This window comes from Poecilia mexicana, unplaced genomic scaffold (genome assembly GCF_051168715.1).
Source record: "Poecilia mexicana isolate PSO_F unplaced genomic scaffold, ASM5116871v1 scaffold_14, whole genome shotgun sequence".
In the NCBI taxonomy this organism is placed as follows: Eukaryota; Metazoa; Chordata; class Actinopteri; order Cyprinodontiformes; family Poeciliidae; genus Poecilia; species Poecilia mexicana.
The window spans coordinates 19,383,337-19,402,212 of NW_028263383.1; the positions used below are offsets into that span (position 1 = coordinate 19,383,337).

Sequence of the window (18,876 nt, forward strand, 5' to 3'; positions counted from 1 at the left end):
AAGCAGCAGCAGTGATGCAGGTCCTCCACTGAACAGAAACATGCATCTGCAGCCCAAATGCTGAACAATCTAAGCCAAGTTTTGGGAATGTGTATTTTTAATCTTTTGATTGGATCTTTGGATTTAGATCCAAACATTTGTGTATGGAAAGAATAAAATCATTAAATAATGTTTTCCTCCTTACAGCCATTTTGCAGTAAAACATCATTAAAACCGATTAGAGGGTGACAGATTTGAGACGGACCAGGAGGTTCACTACAGTAGACTGATTTAGATCAGAACATTATTGTTAAAATGACCCAGTCAAACCCCAGACCTGAATCTAACTGGGTATGAGTTTTTTTTGCAAGGAGGAATAGTTTAAAAAAATCTGAATTTATATGTGCAAAGCTGCAAGAGAGAAACAATTAAAGACTTGCAGCTGCAGCAAAAAGTGATTTTCTAGAAAGTATCGTCTGATTGGGAATACAAATGCAAACCCAGCTTTTGTTTGTGTTTGTAAAATGTCTCCATGTTTTTCTTTCCCTTTTTCTACACTACTTTGAGTTGGGGGAAGAAAATACAGTGAGGTTTGCGGTTGTGATGCGACAAAACGTGAAAAAGGTTTTAAGGGCGAGGGTAATTTTTCAAAGCACTGTCTCGGCCAATTCAATCTTCTTCGGTCTTCTGAACTGTAACGTGTGACAGCCTTGGTGGAGAATGACAGCTTTTTTTTTCTACACATGTATATCTCCGAGTCCACAGCCGATGCTGCCGGAGCAGAGTTCACAGAGATCGGTCCCTTGGACACCATGTACCGAGATGGAGCCTGCTGTGATATACGAGACAGGAGGATGACTCGCAACACAATGATAGATGCTGCAGAACAAGGTTTCATGTGTGTTGCAGTTCTGTTCCCTTCACCATCTTTATTTTCCCAATGTAGTGCATCTGCTTCTGCTGACTCGTTTAGAAATCAAATCGTTTTGATCCATGGTTCCCATCATAGAAATGTTTTTTTGTTATTTTTTTATCAACCAAACATTGAACAACTACCTGTAAAAGCAAGCAATTACAGCAACATCTCTGGAACCATATGACTGATATTGACTGGTGAGAAATGCAAACCCAACAAGAGCTGGGGAAAAAAACCTAACATTTAAATGTTACAATACCTCTGGTAAATGTAAAGTAAATACCACTTTTCAGTGTCAACAGTAGTCATAAGTTCCATATAATTTCCAGTGATATAATTGATCCTGCACACTAGTTTTGAATAGCTTTTGAAAAGGTTTTAGAGTTGCACCGATCATAATTTTGCAGACAATGTCCTATCTCCGATTTTTGGTGTAACAAATTCTGATCATTTAGCTTTACAGTTTAGAAACCATAAAACTATATAAGAAAAATTGTTTTCAATGTGTGTGTTCCTGTTTTCCTGCTCTAACTCTGTGCTCTAAAACAGAGTTTGACCATTGTAAAGCCAAATTAAAACGATTAGCTGTTTTTAGCATTTCAGGTTAACATTAGCATGACTAGCCTTGCTAAAATGACAGTCTTTGTGTGCATACCATTAAGAATGAGTAACAGCCTGTGTGAAATCGTAAACGACACGAATCATCTCCAAACCAATCCTGTTCCATGACAGATATAAGTTGAAAGCTTACGACAAAAACAGCAGCTTCAAGCCTTCTTATCTCTTGAAGGAAGGCTCACTTTGATGCAGTTTGAAAGGCCAAATGTACGACATAACAAAGTTAGTTTCTTGTTGAAAATCAACAACATCAAAGTGCTTTGTAGATATTGGGGTTAAAAGTTCATCTAGAATTGATTTTAGACATTTATTAAGTCTGAACACAGACTGACTTGTAGTCAGGTTGCATCTTAATTTCAGGTCACCTTCTGTAATGAGCAAATTTAAAAAAAGTTCAAGACTAAGTATAGGGGTTTTTTTTTCATGTGAAAACTATCATGTTCTTGTTTGCTTGTCTTTTTGCTATGGCATGTCCTGTCCATTGTTTCAGTCACCCCACGAGGTGAAGCTGGTTGCCTACAAGTTCCTTGGCAGTTCTGCTCTACACAACCGAAACCTCAAGATCGTCTTTGAACTGCGTGAGTGAATTTTCAAAATAAGGACTTCATGTGCTGTCACAGCAGACAAGACACGACAATGACAGGGACAGGGGTCATTTTTCACACAGCATCATAATTAAGAGAAATAAAGGCTTTCAAACATCCATCTGTGTGTAATCATTCACTACATTCATGCAGTTTTAAAGTTCCTAAATAAAATGATTTTTCAATAATATTCTGACTTTTTGGGGGGGACTGGACTAAACTTTTGTAACATAACATTAGAGCTAATCACCATAAACAAGCACTGGAGCCTTATTTAGCTAAAAAAAGAAACCTGTACTGAGTCATAAGCTACAATGAGAACTACCCCTAAAAAACAAAGAACTTAACTTTATGGTGTTCAACATGCAAGTTGTTTACTTTGGTGACGCCAAAATGGGCGTTTCGTGACTCGGTCGCTAACTCACAGAGCAGCTACGGAAGCCGTCGTGTTTACGCAACAAGGCAGCCAGCGAGCTTCCTGAAAATGGCCCTCTGGGGAAAGTTCACCGCCGTCTTTAGGAATGTGGCCAGGAGCTCTCGGGTTCTGAAGAGTTCTACAGCATTCCGTGCTATTGGTTCCGGTGTTTTGGGCTCTGTCGTTGGAACCGGGGGTCTCTGTTATTACTACTATCACCATGCTAACGTCAGGACATTACCCTTCACTGTTCTTGCAGAGGAAGAAAAAGTGAGTACACATCCCGTGCAGATTTATTTTGATAGAAAATACTTCACCGCTTTATTCGTTTTCCGGTCTGAAAGATTACCACAAACTGCGAAAAAGAAGTAGACATTACTTTTTAAGAAGGCGTAAATACTAAGTTATGTTACCTAGCGCCCTCTAGTGGCGCTTAGAGGGCGTTTAGTATATAGATTGTAAAAAACAAAGTTGTCTTCATTTGTAGAGTTTATGGGTAAGTGTAAGTTTAAAATGAAGTTTAAAATGGAACAAACTTTATCTTAAATTTACTCATAGCTAGATGTTCCTTTATCGTTTAGGTAAAAACTGTGTGCCTGGTTGGTGCCACAGAGGAAATGTTTAGTGTTTAGATCAGTATGACAGAAACTTTCAGATCATTTTGCCCCTTTGTTCAGTTGCAGGAACCTGCAGCTCCTCAGCTGTCGGCCAGAAAGATCCGTTTCATCCAGTTTGCCTCAGTGACGTACGATATGGAGCCCTACATGACCCCGAGGGACTTCCTGTTCTCCGTCATGCTGGAACAAGTAGATCGTAAGCAGCACATATTTACTACACACACCCACAGACACACACACATACACCTTGTAATATCCCTGCTCCCTATGTGCTCGCAAACAGCACTTCAAACCACTTAACCTGAGTAACAACAATCCTACCCTATTTAAATTATTGTCCTGTTTGCTCCAGTAAATAACATAAGAGTTACGTTCAGTTTTCTCCGCAATCCAAAACTCTATTTAATCTGTTTGAATCTCTTTAAGGATAATTACTCTTTCAAAATGTAGTTTGCTGGTAGCGTTTGAAAAACAAACAGTATTTATTGGAGAGCAGATGGGATTTCCATGCTGACGTACTTTACACAAACCAAATAAATTAGCTTCATAATCAGTGATCATAAATATTGTTACCATTGTTCAACTAGGCTTTAAAACCCCCCAAATAAAATCATTCTTAATCTATAGAGTATTCTCACATTATCATGTGTGTTTTCACATTATATTCTAATGATTATTTTAGCTATCTAGTAATCTATCAATTATTCTGATGATTAATCCATTAATTGGATTTTAAAAAATTTGAACATCTGCAGAATTTTCATTTGCCCACTTTAGCCTTTTTATACAAATTAGAAATGTACTAAAAGATGAAAAGCAGATCATAACATTTCTTTTTTAAAAATAAGAAAATAAACATTCGGCGTATCATTTGTAGCAAAAGATGCATCTGCAGTGAAAGAAACACTTCTAACATCAACATGTCAAAAGCAATATTTTTTTGCTTGGCATCAATTCTCTGTTTGGTCTGTTTTCTTTCTTTTTTTTTTAGGAAAGCTCCAAAAGAGAATCTTAACAACAGAGGTATGTTTACAGCTTCACTGTGTGAAAACTGTACATGCAGGGCACAGTGCCGGGGGTTTTGTGGTGACGGTATCTGTTTCCTGCTGCGCTCTTGGCAGGACGTGAACAAGATGTTGGCGGCTGCCGCTAAAGCTCGTCCCGGCAGCGATCTGTTCAGAAACCTAGGAGACAACGGTGAGCTCTCCGGCCTTCTGCTGAATGTTTCTGCTGTGTGGCCTGAGCTGTTCATATCCACGTTTCTATGGTGATGTTCACTTTTTTTTTTCTTTTTTTTTTTTTCTGTCGGCTAGATTCTGTTTGTCTAAAGGCTGTAAAGTGTATTTGTGTGTGCCTTGCAGGTTTAATATCCTACACAGAATATCTCTTCCTGCTGACCATCATGACCAGTAAGTTGACTTTGCTGTGTTCATGATCTTGTGGTTTTATTTGAAGCTGGACAATCTATCAGCAGCTTTACTTCCATTGATCTTATAATTGTGCGTATTGGACTTTAGGGACATACATTCTCTTAATGGGAACACTCCAGTTAAAAAAAAATAAAAAATTTTGCTAAAAAAAAGTTTTACGCTTGGATGAGGTGGTTTTCTCAACAGTAACAACATTTATTTACTGTATTTTGCAAACCTGCAATTGAAACACATTTTTTTGCATCACATGACAACATTAAAGGGTTAGTAGTGGAGCGATGATGTATTGACTTCCTGATGATAGAGTTTCAGAAAGAACAAGAGTTTTTAAAGAGACAGAAGGACAATTCCAAACATTAAATTACAAAGTCAAATTTCTTTAAAGCCATATTTGATATCTGTAGCATTTTTATAACAACTGAAGTTAGCCAAACAATGTCAGTTTTCATCAAAAAACTTGAAAATTGAAAAAGAAAAAAACTCAGAAATTTTTAGATCAATCTGACATTTTCCAGAATGTCAAAAATTCAACGTTTTTTTCCTAGAAAATATATCTTAAAATTTCCAAGTTTTCTCTAGCAAATTTTTGACTTTTCATACTCTGAACTTTCCAGGGTTTTTTTTTCTAGAAAATCTCTGAGTATTATTTCAAAATTTTAAAAAGTTTTTCTGGCAAATCTTTTTACTTTTGGAGCTCAGAAATGTCTTTGGTTTTTTTTTTCATGAGAACGTCTGGAGGGTTTTTTTCTTCAGAGGATATTTGCTCCTCTCTATTTTCTACCCAGAGTGGTCCCAGTATGCTGTCGTAGGTAATGAATTCCTGAATGAGATGATTGTCTCTCTTGCAGAGCCGCGGACCGGGTTTCACATAGCTTTCCAAATGCTGGACGTGGACGGCAACGAGCAAGTGGACAAAAAAGAGTTTCTTAAAGTAAGACTTTGCTTGGTAAAAGAAAAGATCAAATATAAGACTTCTTTTTTTTTAGATGACAAACTCTGTGATTACGTAACAATATCAGTATTTCAATATTCCAAATCTTTGTGTGCACTCAAATGTGAAAATATTGCCACTTTAATGCTGCCGAGATCTCTGCTGATGCTGCCGCAGCTGTAAGTATGAACCGGGCTCCATGTGAAGGTGAGGCAGAGCTGCATTCCCGTCGCTCAATTGTCCTTCATCTGCCTTGTGTTTGACGCAGAAAGCTTTTCGGTTTTATTTGTTTGAAGCCACCTGGCGAGTTTTTGGTTCCAAGCAGACTTCTCCCGTCTGCCGCTCAGCTTAGGCCTCGGCTACCTTTTGTCTCATTGGGAGGCATGTTGGCCTGTGTTGCAACCTGTGTGTCATGTTCCGACATGGCGCAGAAAGAACAAAACATCCAGCAGGAAGCAGCAGTGCATGGATTTTGACGGTGGTCCTGCTTTTTACCACTACTTTTTGCTTTTGCCTTGACTTTTTTTTTTGCTTTGTTTTTTAGTTAAATGCAATAAATCTGTGTTTTGTTGATTCTGAGAGTGGAAAGAAGGACGTAGAGCTCATATTAGCTCCCCGAGGAGAGGGAGAAATCTAGTGCCTTACAAAAGTATTCACATTCCATGAACTTTTTCACAATGTGGGTCTATAATACGACTATAAGTTTCAATACATTTTATAAATTGGAATTAGAAAATAAATTTGCTTAATAGAAACACGCTCATTTAAAGAAAAAAAAACAAAAACAAAGTTTTTCCAAAAAAAAAGTGTTTTTTGAGCTGTTTTAAAATTAGTGCCTTTGGCAAAACTGCGATGGAAACTTTTTCCCGTCACACAGCTCGTGGGATTGCTACTACTGGCAAAAAGACGAAGACAACTGGGAATAGTTGGAGGATGACGGCATATATTAAGGACTCATTGCGTGAACAAACGTGTTCACCTGTGATTTTTAATCACGTTTCTTATTTAATGGAAACACCGCAATTGCGAAATTGCGTTTTCTTTTTGACTCTAGTGGAATATCGACAAAGTTTTGCGCACATTTGTAATAGAAACACTGCTAACGTGGCATTTAACTCTGAAGTGGAAGAAAAACGACGCGTGGTTTTCAACATAGAGTCGCAGTTCAAGAAATCTGAAGGAGGGAAATTTTGTTTAGAAACTTCATAATCCATTCTGTTTATGGTTCTGGTTCTCTGTGGTTTTTATTTGCCTTTTACTTATTGTTTTTGCTTGTGTTTTATTTTGGATATTCAACATAATTTCCAGTTCCAGTGTTACGTGTTCCTAAATAAAGTAGATTTTATTGGTATTTGAGAGAGCAAACTTGTATTATTATCCCAGTATCAATATAATTGACATTTGTGGGTTCTGTGTGGCAAAAATGTTAAAAGTCCGAGGGGTGTGAATACTTTTGCGAGAAAAAGTCTTGCTAGAGAGATTTAGCAAATACAAAATTCTGTGTTCAGTGGATGTTGGTAATGAGCTGGATGAAATGTGAGTGTGTGTGAACACATGAGGTTTCTATGGTTTCGAGTTCATGACAAAACTGAACTGAATTGAATGAATGAAAAGACAATGTTTTCATTTTCTGCCGAAGCTCAAGAACATCATCGGCAAAAGTAAACTGAAACCTCCGAAGGACGTGGCAGAGGTGTGTGTGCACATCTTATTAGCTTTTCTCGTGCATCGTTATCAGTTTCTATAGTAACAGGACAATTCGTGGGTGATTCCAGAAAGCGGCAGAGGAAGGGGCGGCTGTAAACACGTCACTTCAGGCGTACTTCTTTGGAAAGCGAGGAGAAAACAAGCTGAAGTACCAGGAGTTCCACAGGTAGGAGAACCAGGATCTCGTCAAGTCACCAACATTTTGGATGGAGATGGTGATGGCACAAAACTCCTTGCAATTATTTCTAAAGTTGCGGCACAAAGTAAGTGATCTTGAGTTCAAAAACTCACAAACCAATGGCAAAATCCCAGAGGGACGGATTTTTGATTACATGAAGATCACTAGAAAAATTTTTATGTTCTGATACATAAAATCTGAAAGATTCCTGGGTTTTGGTTGGTTGTTGTTTTTGTTTTGTTTTTTCACTATCACCAGCTCTGTTCCCCTTACAAATATGTGCAAAACTTTGTCAGTATTCTGCTAATATTCTGCTAAACACAATTTTTCTAAAAATCCTCAACTTGCATAGCAGAACCCGATGCATGTTTGGAGCTACGGTAGGGTTCCCCTCCAGTTGGACCTCGGGGTCTCGGCCCGTCCCAGCTCCTGTAAACAATCTCTGTCGTACAGATTCATGGAGGACCTGCAGGCTGAGGTCCAGGAGATGGAGTTCCTGCAGTTCTCCAGAGGCATGGACACTATGAGAAGGGAAGACTTCGCTGAGTGGCTGCTGCACTACACCAACGAAGAAGACAACGAGATCTACTGGGAGAACATGAGGAAAAAGATCCCAGCCGGTCAGGTACGGAAACTTCGTCCTCCGTCAGGACGAGACTCGCGTGGATCAACAGTCAACAGGCGCGTTTCCCCTTCCAGAGCATCACATTCGAGGAGTTCAAAGCCTTCTGCCTGTTCACCAACAACATGGAGGACTTCGTCTTCTCAATGAAGATGGTCACCGAGGCCAACCGTCCTGTGGGGATGGGTAAGGCCTCGCCGTTGGGTTGGGATGAGCAGGTGCATCTACTAAACGGTTCATCCATTACATGAGAGCGTCCTCCTCGTTCTTTTGATACAGCCCAGTTCAAGCGAGCCGTGAAGATCGCCACGGGCCACGAGCTGTCAGAGAACGTTCTGGACACGGTGTTCAAACTCTTCGACATGGACGGAGACAACTGCCTGAGTCACAAGGAGTTCATGGGGGTAATGACGGACAGAGTGCTGCGGGGTCTGAAGGTGAGCTTCCACTTTCATTTCTATTTTTTTTTATACTACAGATTTTTATCAGCGGTTCTGATTAGTGCAGTTTTCTGGTACTATCAACCAAACTTTTTTTTTTCTATAAAGTCACTAAGTTAGCACCGGTGGGTTGACTATTGGTAACCACACGGGTCAAATCCTGCCAAGGTTATTCCACCAGAATGCATCCTCGTAACGATCAATTTAAAAGTTTTATCATCCCTCTTTGATAAGGAATTGATACAAACCTGTTAGTCCTCTGCCAGGTGTAGCATTTTGCATTTTGTACAGAAATATCACAACTTTATTTTCTACTGAGTCAGTTGGTTGCACTTCATTTTATTTATTGATATGATGGGTTACAGGACTGAACATAAATGCATCCCACACTTTTCAGATTTTCTCCCCTTCACATCTATACACTATTTTGTGTTGGCCTGTCACCCAGTAAAATGAGGAGTTCCATTATATTTGAGTTAACTGGTGATGGTTGATGCTTTATTATTTTGCTCTTGGATATTTGTGAAGTTTCTTGCTGTAAGAGGAATTACAAATAGGGCTTTTACTGGTATGATACCATTGTGAAAATGTGCCATAATCCAAATTAAATATTAAATGTTTTTTGTGTGTGTGTGTGCGTGTGTGTGTGTGTGTGTATGTGGGTGTGGGCACACGCACGCAACTTTTATGGTTTAAATGTTTAAATGGCATTGGATTTTTATTCTGGGATATACCGGAACAGAATAATTAAAAATAAGTAGTTGAGAGGCTACATGTTCAGCTTCACCTCTTCCCTCTGGTTCACGGTGAACTCGTCTCCTGACTGCAGGTGCAGCAACAGACCGGCATCTCTGGCTACTGGAAGTGTGTGAAGAGAGAGACCCTAAAAGGGGCCAAGGAGGCCCTGGGAGACACCGGCTGCCCCATCTGACATGTTCACACGTCCACCCACTGCATATGGTTATGTTTTATATTATTGAACAAATGGTGTGAGTGAGATTCTACATCTATGCACATAAAAATATAGGATAATACCACTGCCTTATCTGAAATCTATGGAAGTTCATTTCTGTCATGAAAGAGAAAAAAATCAAAGCCCAAGAATAAAAAATAAATGACAGGAAGTCATAGTTTTGACTTTCAAATTCATAATTATGAGAATCGGAGTCATAATTTTGAGGTATACAAACACAATTCTGAGATATAAAGTCATAATTATGAGATAGTAGAGTAAGCCTCCGTAGAGAAACAGCATGACTATCGATCTCATAATCTGAACACCTTATTTTGAAAGTTGAAATTCTAACTTTGACTCATAATTATGAAGTTGAAAGTCAAAATTCTGACTTCTCTTGACTTCCTGTTGGGCTTTTATATTTCTTTCACGGCAGGAATGAGCTTCCGTAGAAAACGCATTCACACTCTAGGTAAAGTGTAGGGTTTTGTCATTTACAAGCATTTCACATAGGAACTAGCTGATCATTTTTGCATCCAGGATACATATATACATTTGTACTTAATCAGGTTTAAAGTTTCCAATCACTTTCTTTTCCTTGCAAGTCAGAATGTATTAAACACGGCTGAAATGTCTATATTTGAACTGAGTGCATGTTTACAGTGCCACTAGGAGTTTAATGTCTGGTGTGGAGATTTTCATGTTTCTTGTCAGCATTTAAATAAAGTTTCCCCACAAATCCACCTGGAGTCTTAATCCTTTGAAATCAGCAGCAAAGGAGTAAAGCAGCTGTGACTATTTAGTCCTTTATTGTAGAATTGACCTGTTCAGATCACATAAGTGTGGGTTAACCATTCGATGTGATGCTAATTATCTTACCATACATAGAATTCAAAAAGTAAATAGACAAAACAAGCATACATCTGTGATAGATGGACTAATTAGTGACTGATGCCAAAGGTTATCAGTGAATACAGCATACACAGCTACAATAAAATTACACTGAGCATGAAGCCATCTTTGGTCTTCTTATCACTATAAACAAATACATAGAAATTTGTATTGTATCAAAAATAGAAATTACATAGCCATATTGAAAGGAAGTTCACATTTGAAACATACAACAGAAGAATACCTACGAGACATAATGTGGGATTACATTTTTTTTTGCACTCCTTGGCTTTAAGGACCAAATGGGGTTTTATGTTCAACATTCGATTTTTTTTTTTTTTTTCCGTTTTTCTCTCTAAAGAAGTGCATTACTTTAGCCAAGTCATCAATCAATAACGCTGTCCTGCATCGGCTTAATACACAATGCAACATTTAGAACAAACTAAGAAGGGGGAAACAAAACAGAAGAAAAAAAAAAACACAAATCAGATTGTCAGACAAACGTGTGTGCTTTCTGTCTTAGGCTGTTAGAGCCACATGGAGCGAGGAAGAACGGCTGATCTGAGCCTCCACCTCTTCCTCACTGGTGACTTTTCTTGTCTTTGCTAACTGATCCTGGTGTAGTTTGTCCTCCTGGAGCTTCGGACTTTCTCTGCTTATGGAGGCACGGCTTGATGAAATGCAGCCGAAGTGGACCTCTGCTTGAGATAAAAAGGGAAGTGCTTTCAAAGTGTTTGATCCCCTGGAGAGAAAAGGACAATAGATGGGAAACTTAATATAAAGAAAATAAAACAGGTTTAGTTTCACACAGGTTGGTTTCAGTAGAGGCAGAGTTCTCCATGCTACCATTGTACAAATACTTAATTTCACAATGAATTCCTGGCAGCCATTCTTATAAAACAAAGCCAAATAAAAGCCTGCATAGACAGACAGCGGAAGAAGAAAGGTTATAGACAGACGAAGGAATGGATGGATAAATTAGTTTTTATGGTTTTGGTTTTCAACGTGTGGAGGTCTGTATTGCCCGAATGTGAAGGTGAGGCCCAACAGACTTACTTACACAAGCGGCGCCTTACAGCTTTTGCCATGACGCTCCACTTGATGCATAAATACACTGCTCAAAAAAATAAAGGGAACACTCAAATAACACATCCTAGATCTGAATGAATGAAATATTCTCATTGAATACTTTGTTCTGTACAAAGTTGAATGTGCTGACAACAAAATCACACAAAAATCATCAATGGAAATCAAATTTATTAACCAATGGAGGCCTGGATTTGGAGCCACACACAAAATTAAAGTGAAATGTTCCCTTTATTTTTTTGAGCAGTATATAGAACTTTCTTAGAATTTTTTTGGATTTATTTCAAATATAACAGAGAGGGGGAAAAAAACGAGACAAAATGGTGGAAGTGGGAAGGTTTAAAAGGAGATTTGAGTAGAGGAGGGAAACGAGTAAATAAAACAAAAGTCAACAAGTCGGCCTCTAAACCTGCAAAAAGAGAAAAATAAAAACAAGTGAAACCACAACAAACTAATAATTTGGTTTTTATTATGCATGCACACTATAACAGCTGATATTTCCATATTGTTGCAGTTTGTTTCTTTAGGGTGAGTGAATAATGTGACCGGTGACAATGATGCAGGATTGTGGGTAGTTTAACTGAAGCAGTGGAGACAGTAGACAAAGGTATTGATAGAACATTTAAATGATTGGACAAGAAACATCAGTGAATTAAAATTAATTCAATTTACAATCAGATTAATATTTTTTGAAGAGAAATTTGTTTACAGACACTTTATAATCCATATTGTTTACAGTTTTGATTGTGTGCTTCTCATTTCTGTTTTATTCATCGTTTTTGTGTTTTATTTTGGAAATATGAAATATCTTCCAGTTCTACTGTTACATGTTTTTTTTATAGAGTTAAAAGTTATTGGTTTTTGTCAGGGCAAATTTGTATTATTATGTCATCAGTATATTTTTTGCAAAAACAATAATATCGCTTATCGCAATAATTACAGGGACAATTTACCTTCCAGCAAAATTTGCGACTGTGGCAGATCTAACCCTGAATAAATGATAAAAGTAAAAACTAGTCATGAACCATTTTTTTATATTTGAATGGATGCATATTTCTCTAAGGGTCCAAACAAATCAGTGATAAAATTTTAATTTGTGATGCTTAAAATCAAAACTAAATGCCACTGAAATCTATAAAATCAATTAATTCCTTGGTTTAAGCTATTTTCTTTTTTTTTTTTATGATTCCAGAAGTGAAAACTGGCAAAAGAGAATCCCATATCATTTATTGATTTATATTATTTATTTCCAGCTAGCCGCTCTGTCTTTAAGGATGGAGCGACTGTTCAGCCGCTGGACTGCATGAGGCGCTCAGAAAGCCGTTTTCTACCTGGTCTTTGAATGCACCGCAGCATTGCTCTACAGGATGTTTTCAATGTGGAAGTTTACACAAAGTCAGGAAGAGACAGTGGTATTCCTGATATCTGGATGCTGTTCAAAAATGGAAAAAAAAAAAAAAAAAACTTCCAATGAAACAATCAGGGAAGATGGTGCTGAAGGAAAACAGTCTTCCTCTACAACGCCATCTACTGGACGACATCTATTTTAATTTTTAAAACTGGAAAAATTGAACATACTTGTTTTTGACTAAATGTTTGGACCATTTATAGGTTCTGATAAATGCTCTGTTAAAAATTGTCAGAGTGTGAAATGTCCAACTTCAATATAATTCTCGTAATGACAAGCAGTTCATCACTTTCAACTATTTTATTTTTGCATGTGTAATTATATGTAAAGTAGGGACGGGCATTTATTCTACTGCTTATCATTTATAATAATAAATGTATAAATAATTTATCAATGTCATGATAAATTCTAATTATTTATGTTTAAAGCCTCAAAACTGTCCATATTGTAAGGACTGTTAGTTTTTACTACTTTCTCCATTTGTTCAATGAGCGTGTCAATAAATAATACATTTTAAAATATGATTAAAAGCGGTTACTGTGTGCAGTCGAGTACTTCAAATAACCCTTTTATGACTCTGGTGTCCGAAAAAAGCATATTACAAATGAATATGTTTTTCAAGAGCAGGATGTGAGTTTCTGTTGCTATCCAGTTTTTGTCACAGAGCAAACATGAACACTTTTTTATGTTTCGTTTTAAAGTTAAAAGCAAAAAAACGTCCATATTTGCTGTGTATATTAGTGTAATTGAAGCAAACGTGTTTTAATGTGAAAAGTTTTTTGTTTTTTTCCTTGAATATGAGAAAACCTGGAAGACTGAGGATCTCTAAACATGTTTGGTTTGACACAATAAAGCATTTTCTTTCAATTCTTTGGAAACCTGCTCACAGTCTTTGATATTGGCTTCATGGGCATTTTCCCAGGGAGGCATGAGAAATGGGGGCGTGGGACCCAAAAACTAGAACATAAAATATATCTCATCTGTCAGTTTTCCCCATAATGTGTTTGCTACTACTTGTATGCATGTGTAGTGGAATAAGTTTCCCTTAGTTGCTGTTGATTACTGGGAAAATACATAGCCTAGTTTGTGCTGTGATATAATTTCTTGTATTTTAATTGATTGGAGTGCAGCAGAAGGAGGCAGATGCCCAGGGCGCCATTCCTGCAGACACCACAACAGCTTGCACATTTATTTTTCAAGCTTACAAAGTTAAGAATAGTAATAAATCGTGATTAATCCGATTAAATTTGATTAACACCACTAATATTTTTATAAATAATAACCATTAAGTCATAATTTTTGCATTTCAGGCTCAAACAAAATCTAATTATGCATGTTATATTTAATTTTTAGTTTTTGTCTAAATATCTAAGCTTCCCATCCCTAACTGGCTTCAACCTCATAACTTAGTGGTTTGAGACCAGACTGATGTGACACAGGGTTTCCTGTCCATCTTACCATTCACCATGACAGGTCGGAGACGTCGGGAGGTCAGCAGGGGGTCACTCCTCCTTCTTTACCGTCACGTCTCCATCTCCGGCCAGGATGGTGGAGATCTCGCCCTGCATGAAGGCCCAAGGCACGTTGGATCCGGCCAGGGGGCAGCGCTCCCCGCTCGGGCAGTACACCTCCCCTCCCTGGCCCTGGCTGCGGATGAACGCTCGGGTGCAGGGGAAGCAGAACTTGTGGTGAGGGACGGAGGGACACTGGACAAAGTGTGTATCCTCCAGGCGCTCTCTGCAGAGCGTGCAGCAGAGCAGGGTGCCCTGCGTGCTGCTCGTGCTCTCCCCAGTGTTGGCGTTGCCGCTCGGCCCCACTGCGCTCATGCCCTGGCCCATGGCTACCTGGGAGGCCGAGGTGGAGGCGGTGGACGGGCTACTGCTGGTGGAGCGACCTGCTGCCGAGGAGTGGGCTGCGGACATGCCTGGGCTGTCTCTGGGCATCTGGCTGGAACTCAGGCTGTCTGTGACGCCCATCAGGGCCGAGATGGGCGACGGCTGGCTGTGGAGACGCGGCGGCCCTTCTTGAGGTGCCGCCATGCCGGGCAGAGGCTCCGTGTAGGCGCTCCGGGCCCAGGACTCCCTGGCCGAGTGGTCGGGTCTCCCGTCGCTCTCTCCGTTTTCCGAGCCAGGAGAAGCTTTGCGGCGTCTGGTCGTGCTCTTCGCCGGACCAGGGCGGCCTGTCGCTGCCAATGACAGCACCGGGTCTGGCTGGGGCAGGACCTCTGGAATGGGTGGCTCCTTGAACATCCTCACGCCGTCGTTCAGGAGCTCGGACAGCCCACGCCAGTCCCCGGTACCCTGCCGCTTCTCGTACTCCACGTATCGCAGGCCGGAATTCACAGCTTTACCTGCATCTTTCGCCGAATCCCGGAACATCTGCCGGACCAGGTCCGGGATCCCTGAGAAGATGATCCCGGAGCCCACGGGATACTCGATGAAGACCTTCAGCTCAAACTCTGGAGTTGTGCTGGCGTCGAAAGCCAGGATGCGGCCCTGGAGGTTGTGGTCTTTCCTGAAGCGGACGTTGAAGGGGATGGAGTTGCTCAGGGCCACCAGCACGTCTCGCACCGCTTTGGGTCGGTTCGGCCAGCCTTCCACCCGGTTTCTGGCCACTTCGTTCAATTCGGCCATCACCTCATTGTTCCTCCACACTGCTGGATCTATACCCACAAGGGCAGAGGTGCTGGCGCCCACTCCCAGAGACACCGCCTGCCTTCTGCCACCCTCACTCATGATGGGCCCGGCTGAGACCGCGATGGGTGTGCTGGCAGTTCGGGAGCCCGATAATGGGGCTAAAAGACCGTGAGGAGCCGCCACCAACCCCTGAGCTATCAAGGCGTGAGAGATGGTGCTGTGGAGCCCGGGCACTGCACCGGTCACAACCCGGCGGGTGTTCGGGCTCTGGCGGCTTCCCTCCGATAAAGCCACGTCCTCAGCTCGGTGCAAGCCGTTAGGGAGCCGTGAAGACACCCCATATTCCCCCCTCCCCCTGTCTACGCGCTCACTATGCTGCCGCCCCGTTTCGACGGTCCCCACCGAACCGGGTTTGCTCTGCTGGGGTCCGGGAGACCTGCCGTCTAACACCCCGTGCGTGCTCTTCAGCTGCCGCGCCGTTTCGATCAAGAGCTCAATCCGGTCCGCGCCGTCGTAGTTGACACATCCCCGGCACACCGCTTCGCTGAACTCCCACAGCATGGCCCACGGCATCTTGGGCAGATCGCAGAGGTAGCACCACTGCCGTCTGGAGGAAGGCTGCGAGGCGGAGGACATGTTGTTTACAGGCCCGACACTAAACTTTCTTCCCTCGGAGGCCTACACGATACAGTCTGCGGTTCTCTGCTAATTCTCAGTCTTGGGACACCGAGGACCACATGCCACGTTTTACCCGACGAAAATACAACAAAAACTAAGCTCGGAAGGCGGTTTTTGGCGACAATACTTAACGTTAGCGACGTCTTCTTTTTCGGTTTGTTCGTGTCGGTCTGTGTGGAAGGAAGTAAAATGTTACGAGACACCGGAAACACCTACGCGCATGGCGCGCGAAGCATTTTGGGAAGTGGTGTTTTTAGAGCGAAGCCACCACTTCGCTGAACTCGTTGGTAGAAAAATGGAGAATATTCGCAACACGAAGAGGAAAAAAGAACTTTGGTCATTTTAATTTTTATATGATTAAATAATCATTATTATCTACGGGCTCCGGTGGCCACGACTTGTTATAATTAAGTTGTTCTCAAGAAATAAGTCGTGGCCACTATATATAACCAGATGGGACTTGTACATAAATAAATGGAGGTAAAAGTATGAATACACAAAACTAACTTAAATTTAAAAAATAAATAAATACTAAAACCATGTCTATTGACTAAACCGATGCGCATTGTCAGAAATTATTTCAGATATAGATCTATATCTCTAGATTTATATCCATCCATTTTCTTACACCAGGGGTGTCCAAAGTCGGTCCTCGAGGGCCGGCATCCTGCATGTTTTAGTTCTCTCCCTGGTTTAACACACCTGCATCAAATGATGGCTCGTTAGAAAGGCCTAAGCAGAACACTGACTTGCTGAGGAGGTTCTTACTACCACTAGAGAGAGAACTAAAACATGCAGGATGCCAGCCCTTGAGGACCGACTTTGGACACCCCTGTCTTCAGTGGCGCAAAAAGTAGGTATGCAGCGCATGCAAGCATAGGGGCGCAGCACCAGAGGGGGCGTCAAAACCCCGTCTGGACGGGGCGGCGCGCCGATTATGTAGCCCATTTCCTGCACACGCCTTTGCACGGTGGCTCTGGATGTTTCTACTCCAGACTCAGTCCACTGCTTCCGCAGGTCCCCCAAGGTCTGGAATCGGCCCTTCTCCACAATCTTCCTCAGGGTCCGGTCACCTCTTCTCATTGTGCAGCGTTTTCTGCCACACTTTTTCCTTCCCACAGACTTCCCCACTGAGGTGTCTTGGTACAACATACTGCGAACAGTCTATTTGTTCAGAAATGTCTTTCTGTATCTCACCCTCTTGCTTGAGGGTGTCAATGATGACCTTCTGGACAGCAGTCAGGTCAGCAGTCTTACCCATGATTGCAGTTTTGAGTAATGAACCAGGCTGGGAGTTTTTAAAAGCCTCAGGAATCTTTTGCAGGTGTTGATTCAGATGATTAATTGATTAATCATCTGAATCATTAATGATTAATGATTAATTGCTTGTTCAGAGAACCTTTTCATGATATGCTAATATTTTGAGACAGGGATTTGGGGTTTTCATGAGCTGTATGCCAAAATCATCAGTATTAAAACAATAAAAGACCTGAAATGTTTCAGTTGGTGTGCAATGAATCTAAAATATATGACAATTTAATTTTTATCATTACATTATGGAAAATAAAGAAATTTATCACAATATGCAAATTTTTTGAGAAGGACTTGTATGCACACACACACACACACACACACACGCACACACACACACACACACACACACATATATATATATATATATATATATATATATATATATATATTTTTTTTTTTTTTTTTTTTTTTTACACGGCACAGAAGGGCATGGGCATAAACAGCAGAGGAGCCAAACACCAACTCCTTGTAGACCACACAGTCGCCCGAGACTGCAAAACCCGACACACCAACCTGTGCACCGCTTGGATTGATTACAAGAAAGCCTATGACTCAATGCCACACACTTGGATCATTGAATGCTTAGAGATGTACAAAATAGGACTCTAAGAGCCTTCATTGGAAACTCGATGGGGCTGTGGAAAACCACCCTTGAAGCCAATTGTAAACCATTTACATAAGTGTCCATCAAATGTGGCATATACCAAGGAGATGCTCTGTCCCCACTGCTGTTCTGCATAGGCCTGAACCCCCTCAGCCAAATCATCAACAAGACTGGCTACGGATACCGACTTAAGAATGGGGCCACAATCAGTCACCTCCTCTACATGGATGACATCAAGCTGTACGCCAAGAGCGAGCGAGACATCGACTCACTGATCCACACCACCAGGACCTACAGCACTGACATTGGGATGTCATTCGGACTAGAGAAGTGTGGCCGGATGGTTACAAAGAGAGGGAAGGTCGTCCGCACAGAAGGGGTCTCACACCCAGAAGGAACAATAGCAGACATTGAGGACAGTTACAAGTACCTGGGAATACCACAAGCAAATGGCAACCTCGATGAGGTCACAAGGAAAGGAGCCACAGCCAAATACCTCCAACGAATAAGGCAAGTCCTGAGAAGCCAGCTCAATGGCAAGAACAAGATCCGTGCAATAAACAGCTATGCCTTACCAGTAATCAGATACCCTGCCGGAATAATTAGCTGGCCAATGGAAGAGATGAAGGCCACGGATGTTAAGATTCAGAAGCTACTAACCATGCATGGAGGGTTCCACCCCAAATCCAGCACCCTGAGATTGTACACAAGCCGTAAGGAAGGAGGCAGAGGACTAGTGAGTGTGAGAGCCACTGTCCAGGATGAAACATCCTAAATACATCAAGGACAAAGCCTCAACAGACGATGTGCTCAGCGAATGTCTCAGACAATGGGGAACAGAGGATGAGGTACTGGAGGAACCATCAT

The 18,876-nt window shown here is 41.1% G+C and overlaps 2 protein-coding genes across 2 annotated transcripts; one reads left to right on the plus strand and one right to left on the minus strand.

Moving 5' to 3' along the window:
- The first annotated feature begins 2,525 nt into the window (after window positions 1-2,525).
- On the plus strand, window positions 2,526-10,135 carry micu2 (mitochondrial calcium uptake 2). Its single transcript, XM_014986420.2, has 12 exons — window positions 2,526-2,782; window positions 3,190-3,325; window positions 4,121-4,152; window positions 4,251-4,326; window positions 4,491-4,538; window positions 5,408-5,490; window positions 7,130-7,183; window positions 7,266-7,363; window positions 7,829-8,000; window positions 8,075-8,183; window positions 8,277-8,434; window positions 9,267-10,135. The coding sequence occupies exons 1-12, from the start codon at window positions 2,582-2,584 to the stop codon at window positions 9,366-9,368; spliced, it is 1,269 nt and encodes a 422-aa protein (XP_014841906.2). The 5' UTR covers window positions 2,526-2,581; the 3' UTR covers window positions 9,369-10,135.
- Window positions 10,136-10,184: 49 nt separating this feature from the next.
- On the minus strand, window positions 10,185-16,301 carry LOC106917446 (interferon regulatory factor 2-binding protein 1-like). The gene is made up of 2 exons (XM_014986417.2): window positions 14,236-16,301; window positions 10,185-11,025 (listed from the first exon to the last, which is right to left on the minus strand). Exon 1 carries the CDS (start codon window positions 16,047-16,049, stop codon window positions 14,280-14,282), a length of 1,770 nt encoding a protein of 589 aa, XP_014841903.2. The 5' UTR covers window positions 16,050-16,301; the 3' UTR covers window positions 10,185-11,025; window positions 14,236-14,279.
- Window positions 16,302-18,876: the final 2,575 nt, after the last annotated feature.

Coding starts and splice junctions, on each gene's coding strand:
- micu2 (XM_014986420.2), top strand. CDS start 2,582: ATGGCCCTCTGGGGAAAGTTCACCGCCGTCTTTAGGAATGTGGCCAGG. Junction 4,153..4,250: donor AGAGAATCTTAACAACAGAG/GTATGTTTACAG, acceptor CGCTCTTGGCAG/GACGTGAACAAGATGTTGGC. Junction 7,364..7,828: donor AAGTACCAGGAGTTCCACAG/GTAGGAGAACCA, acceptor TCTGTCGTACAG/ATTCATGGAGGACCTGCAGG.
- LOC106917446 (XM_014986417.2), bottom strand. CDS start 16,049: ATGTCCTCCGCCTCGCAGCCTTCCTCCAGACGGCAGTGGTGCTACCTC.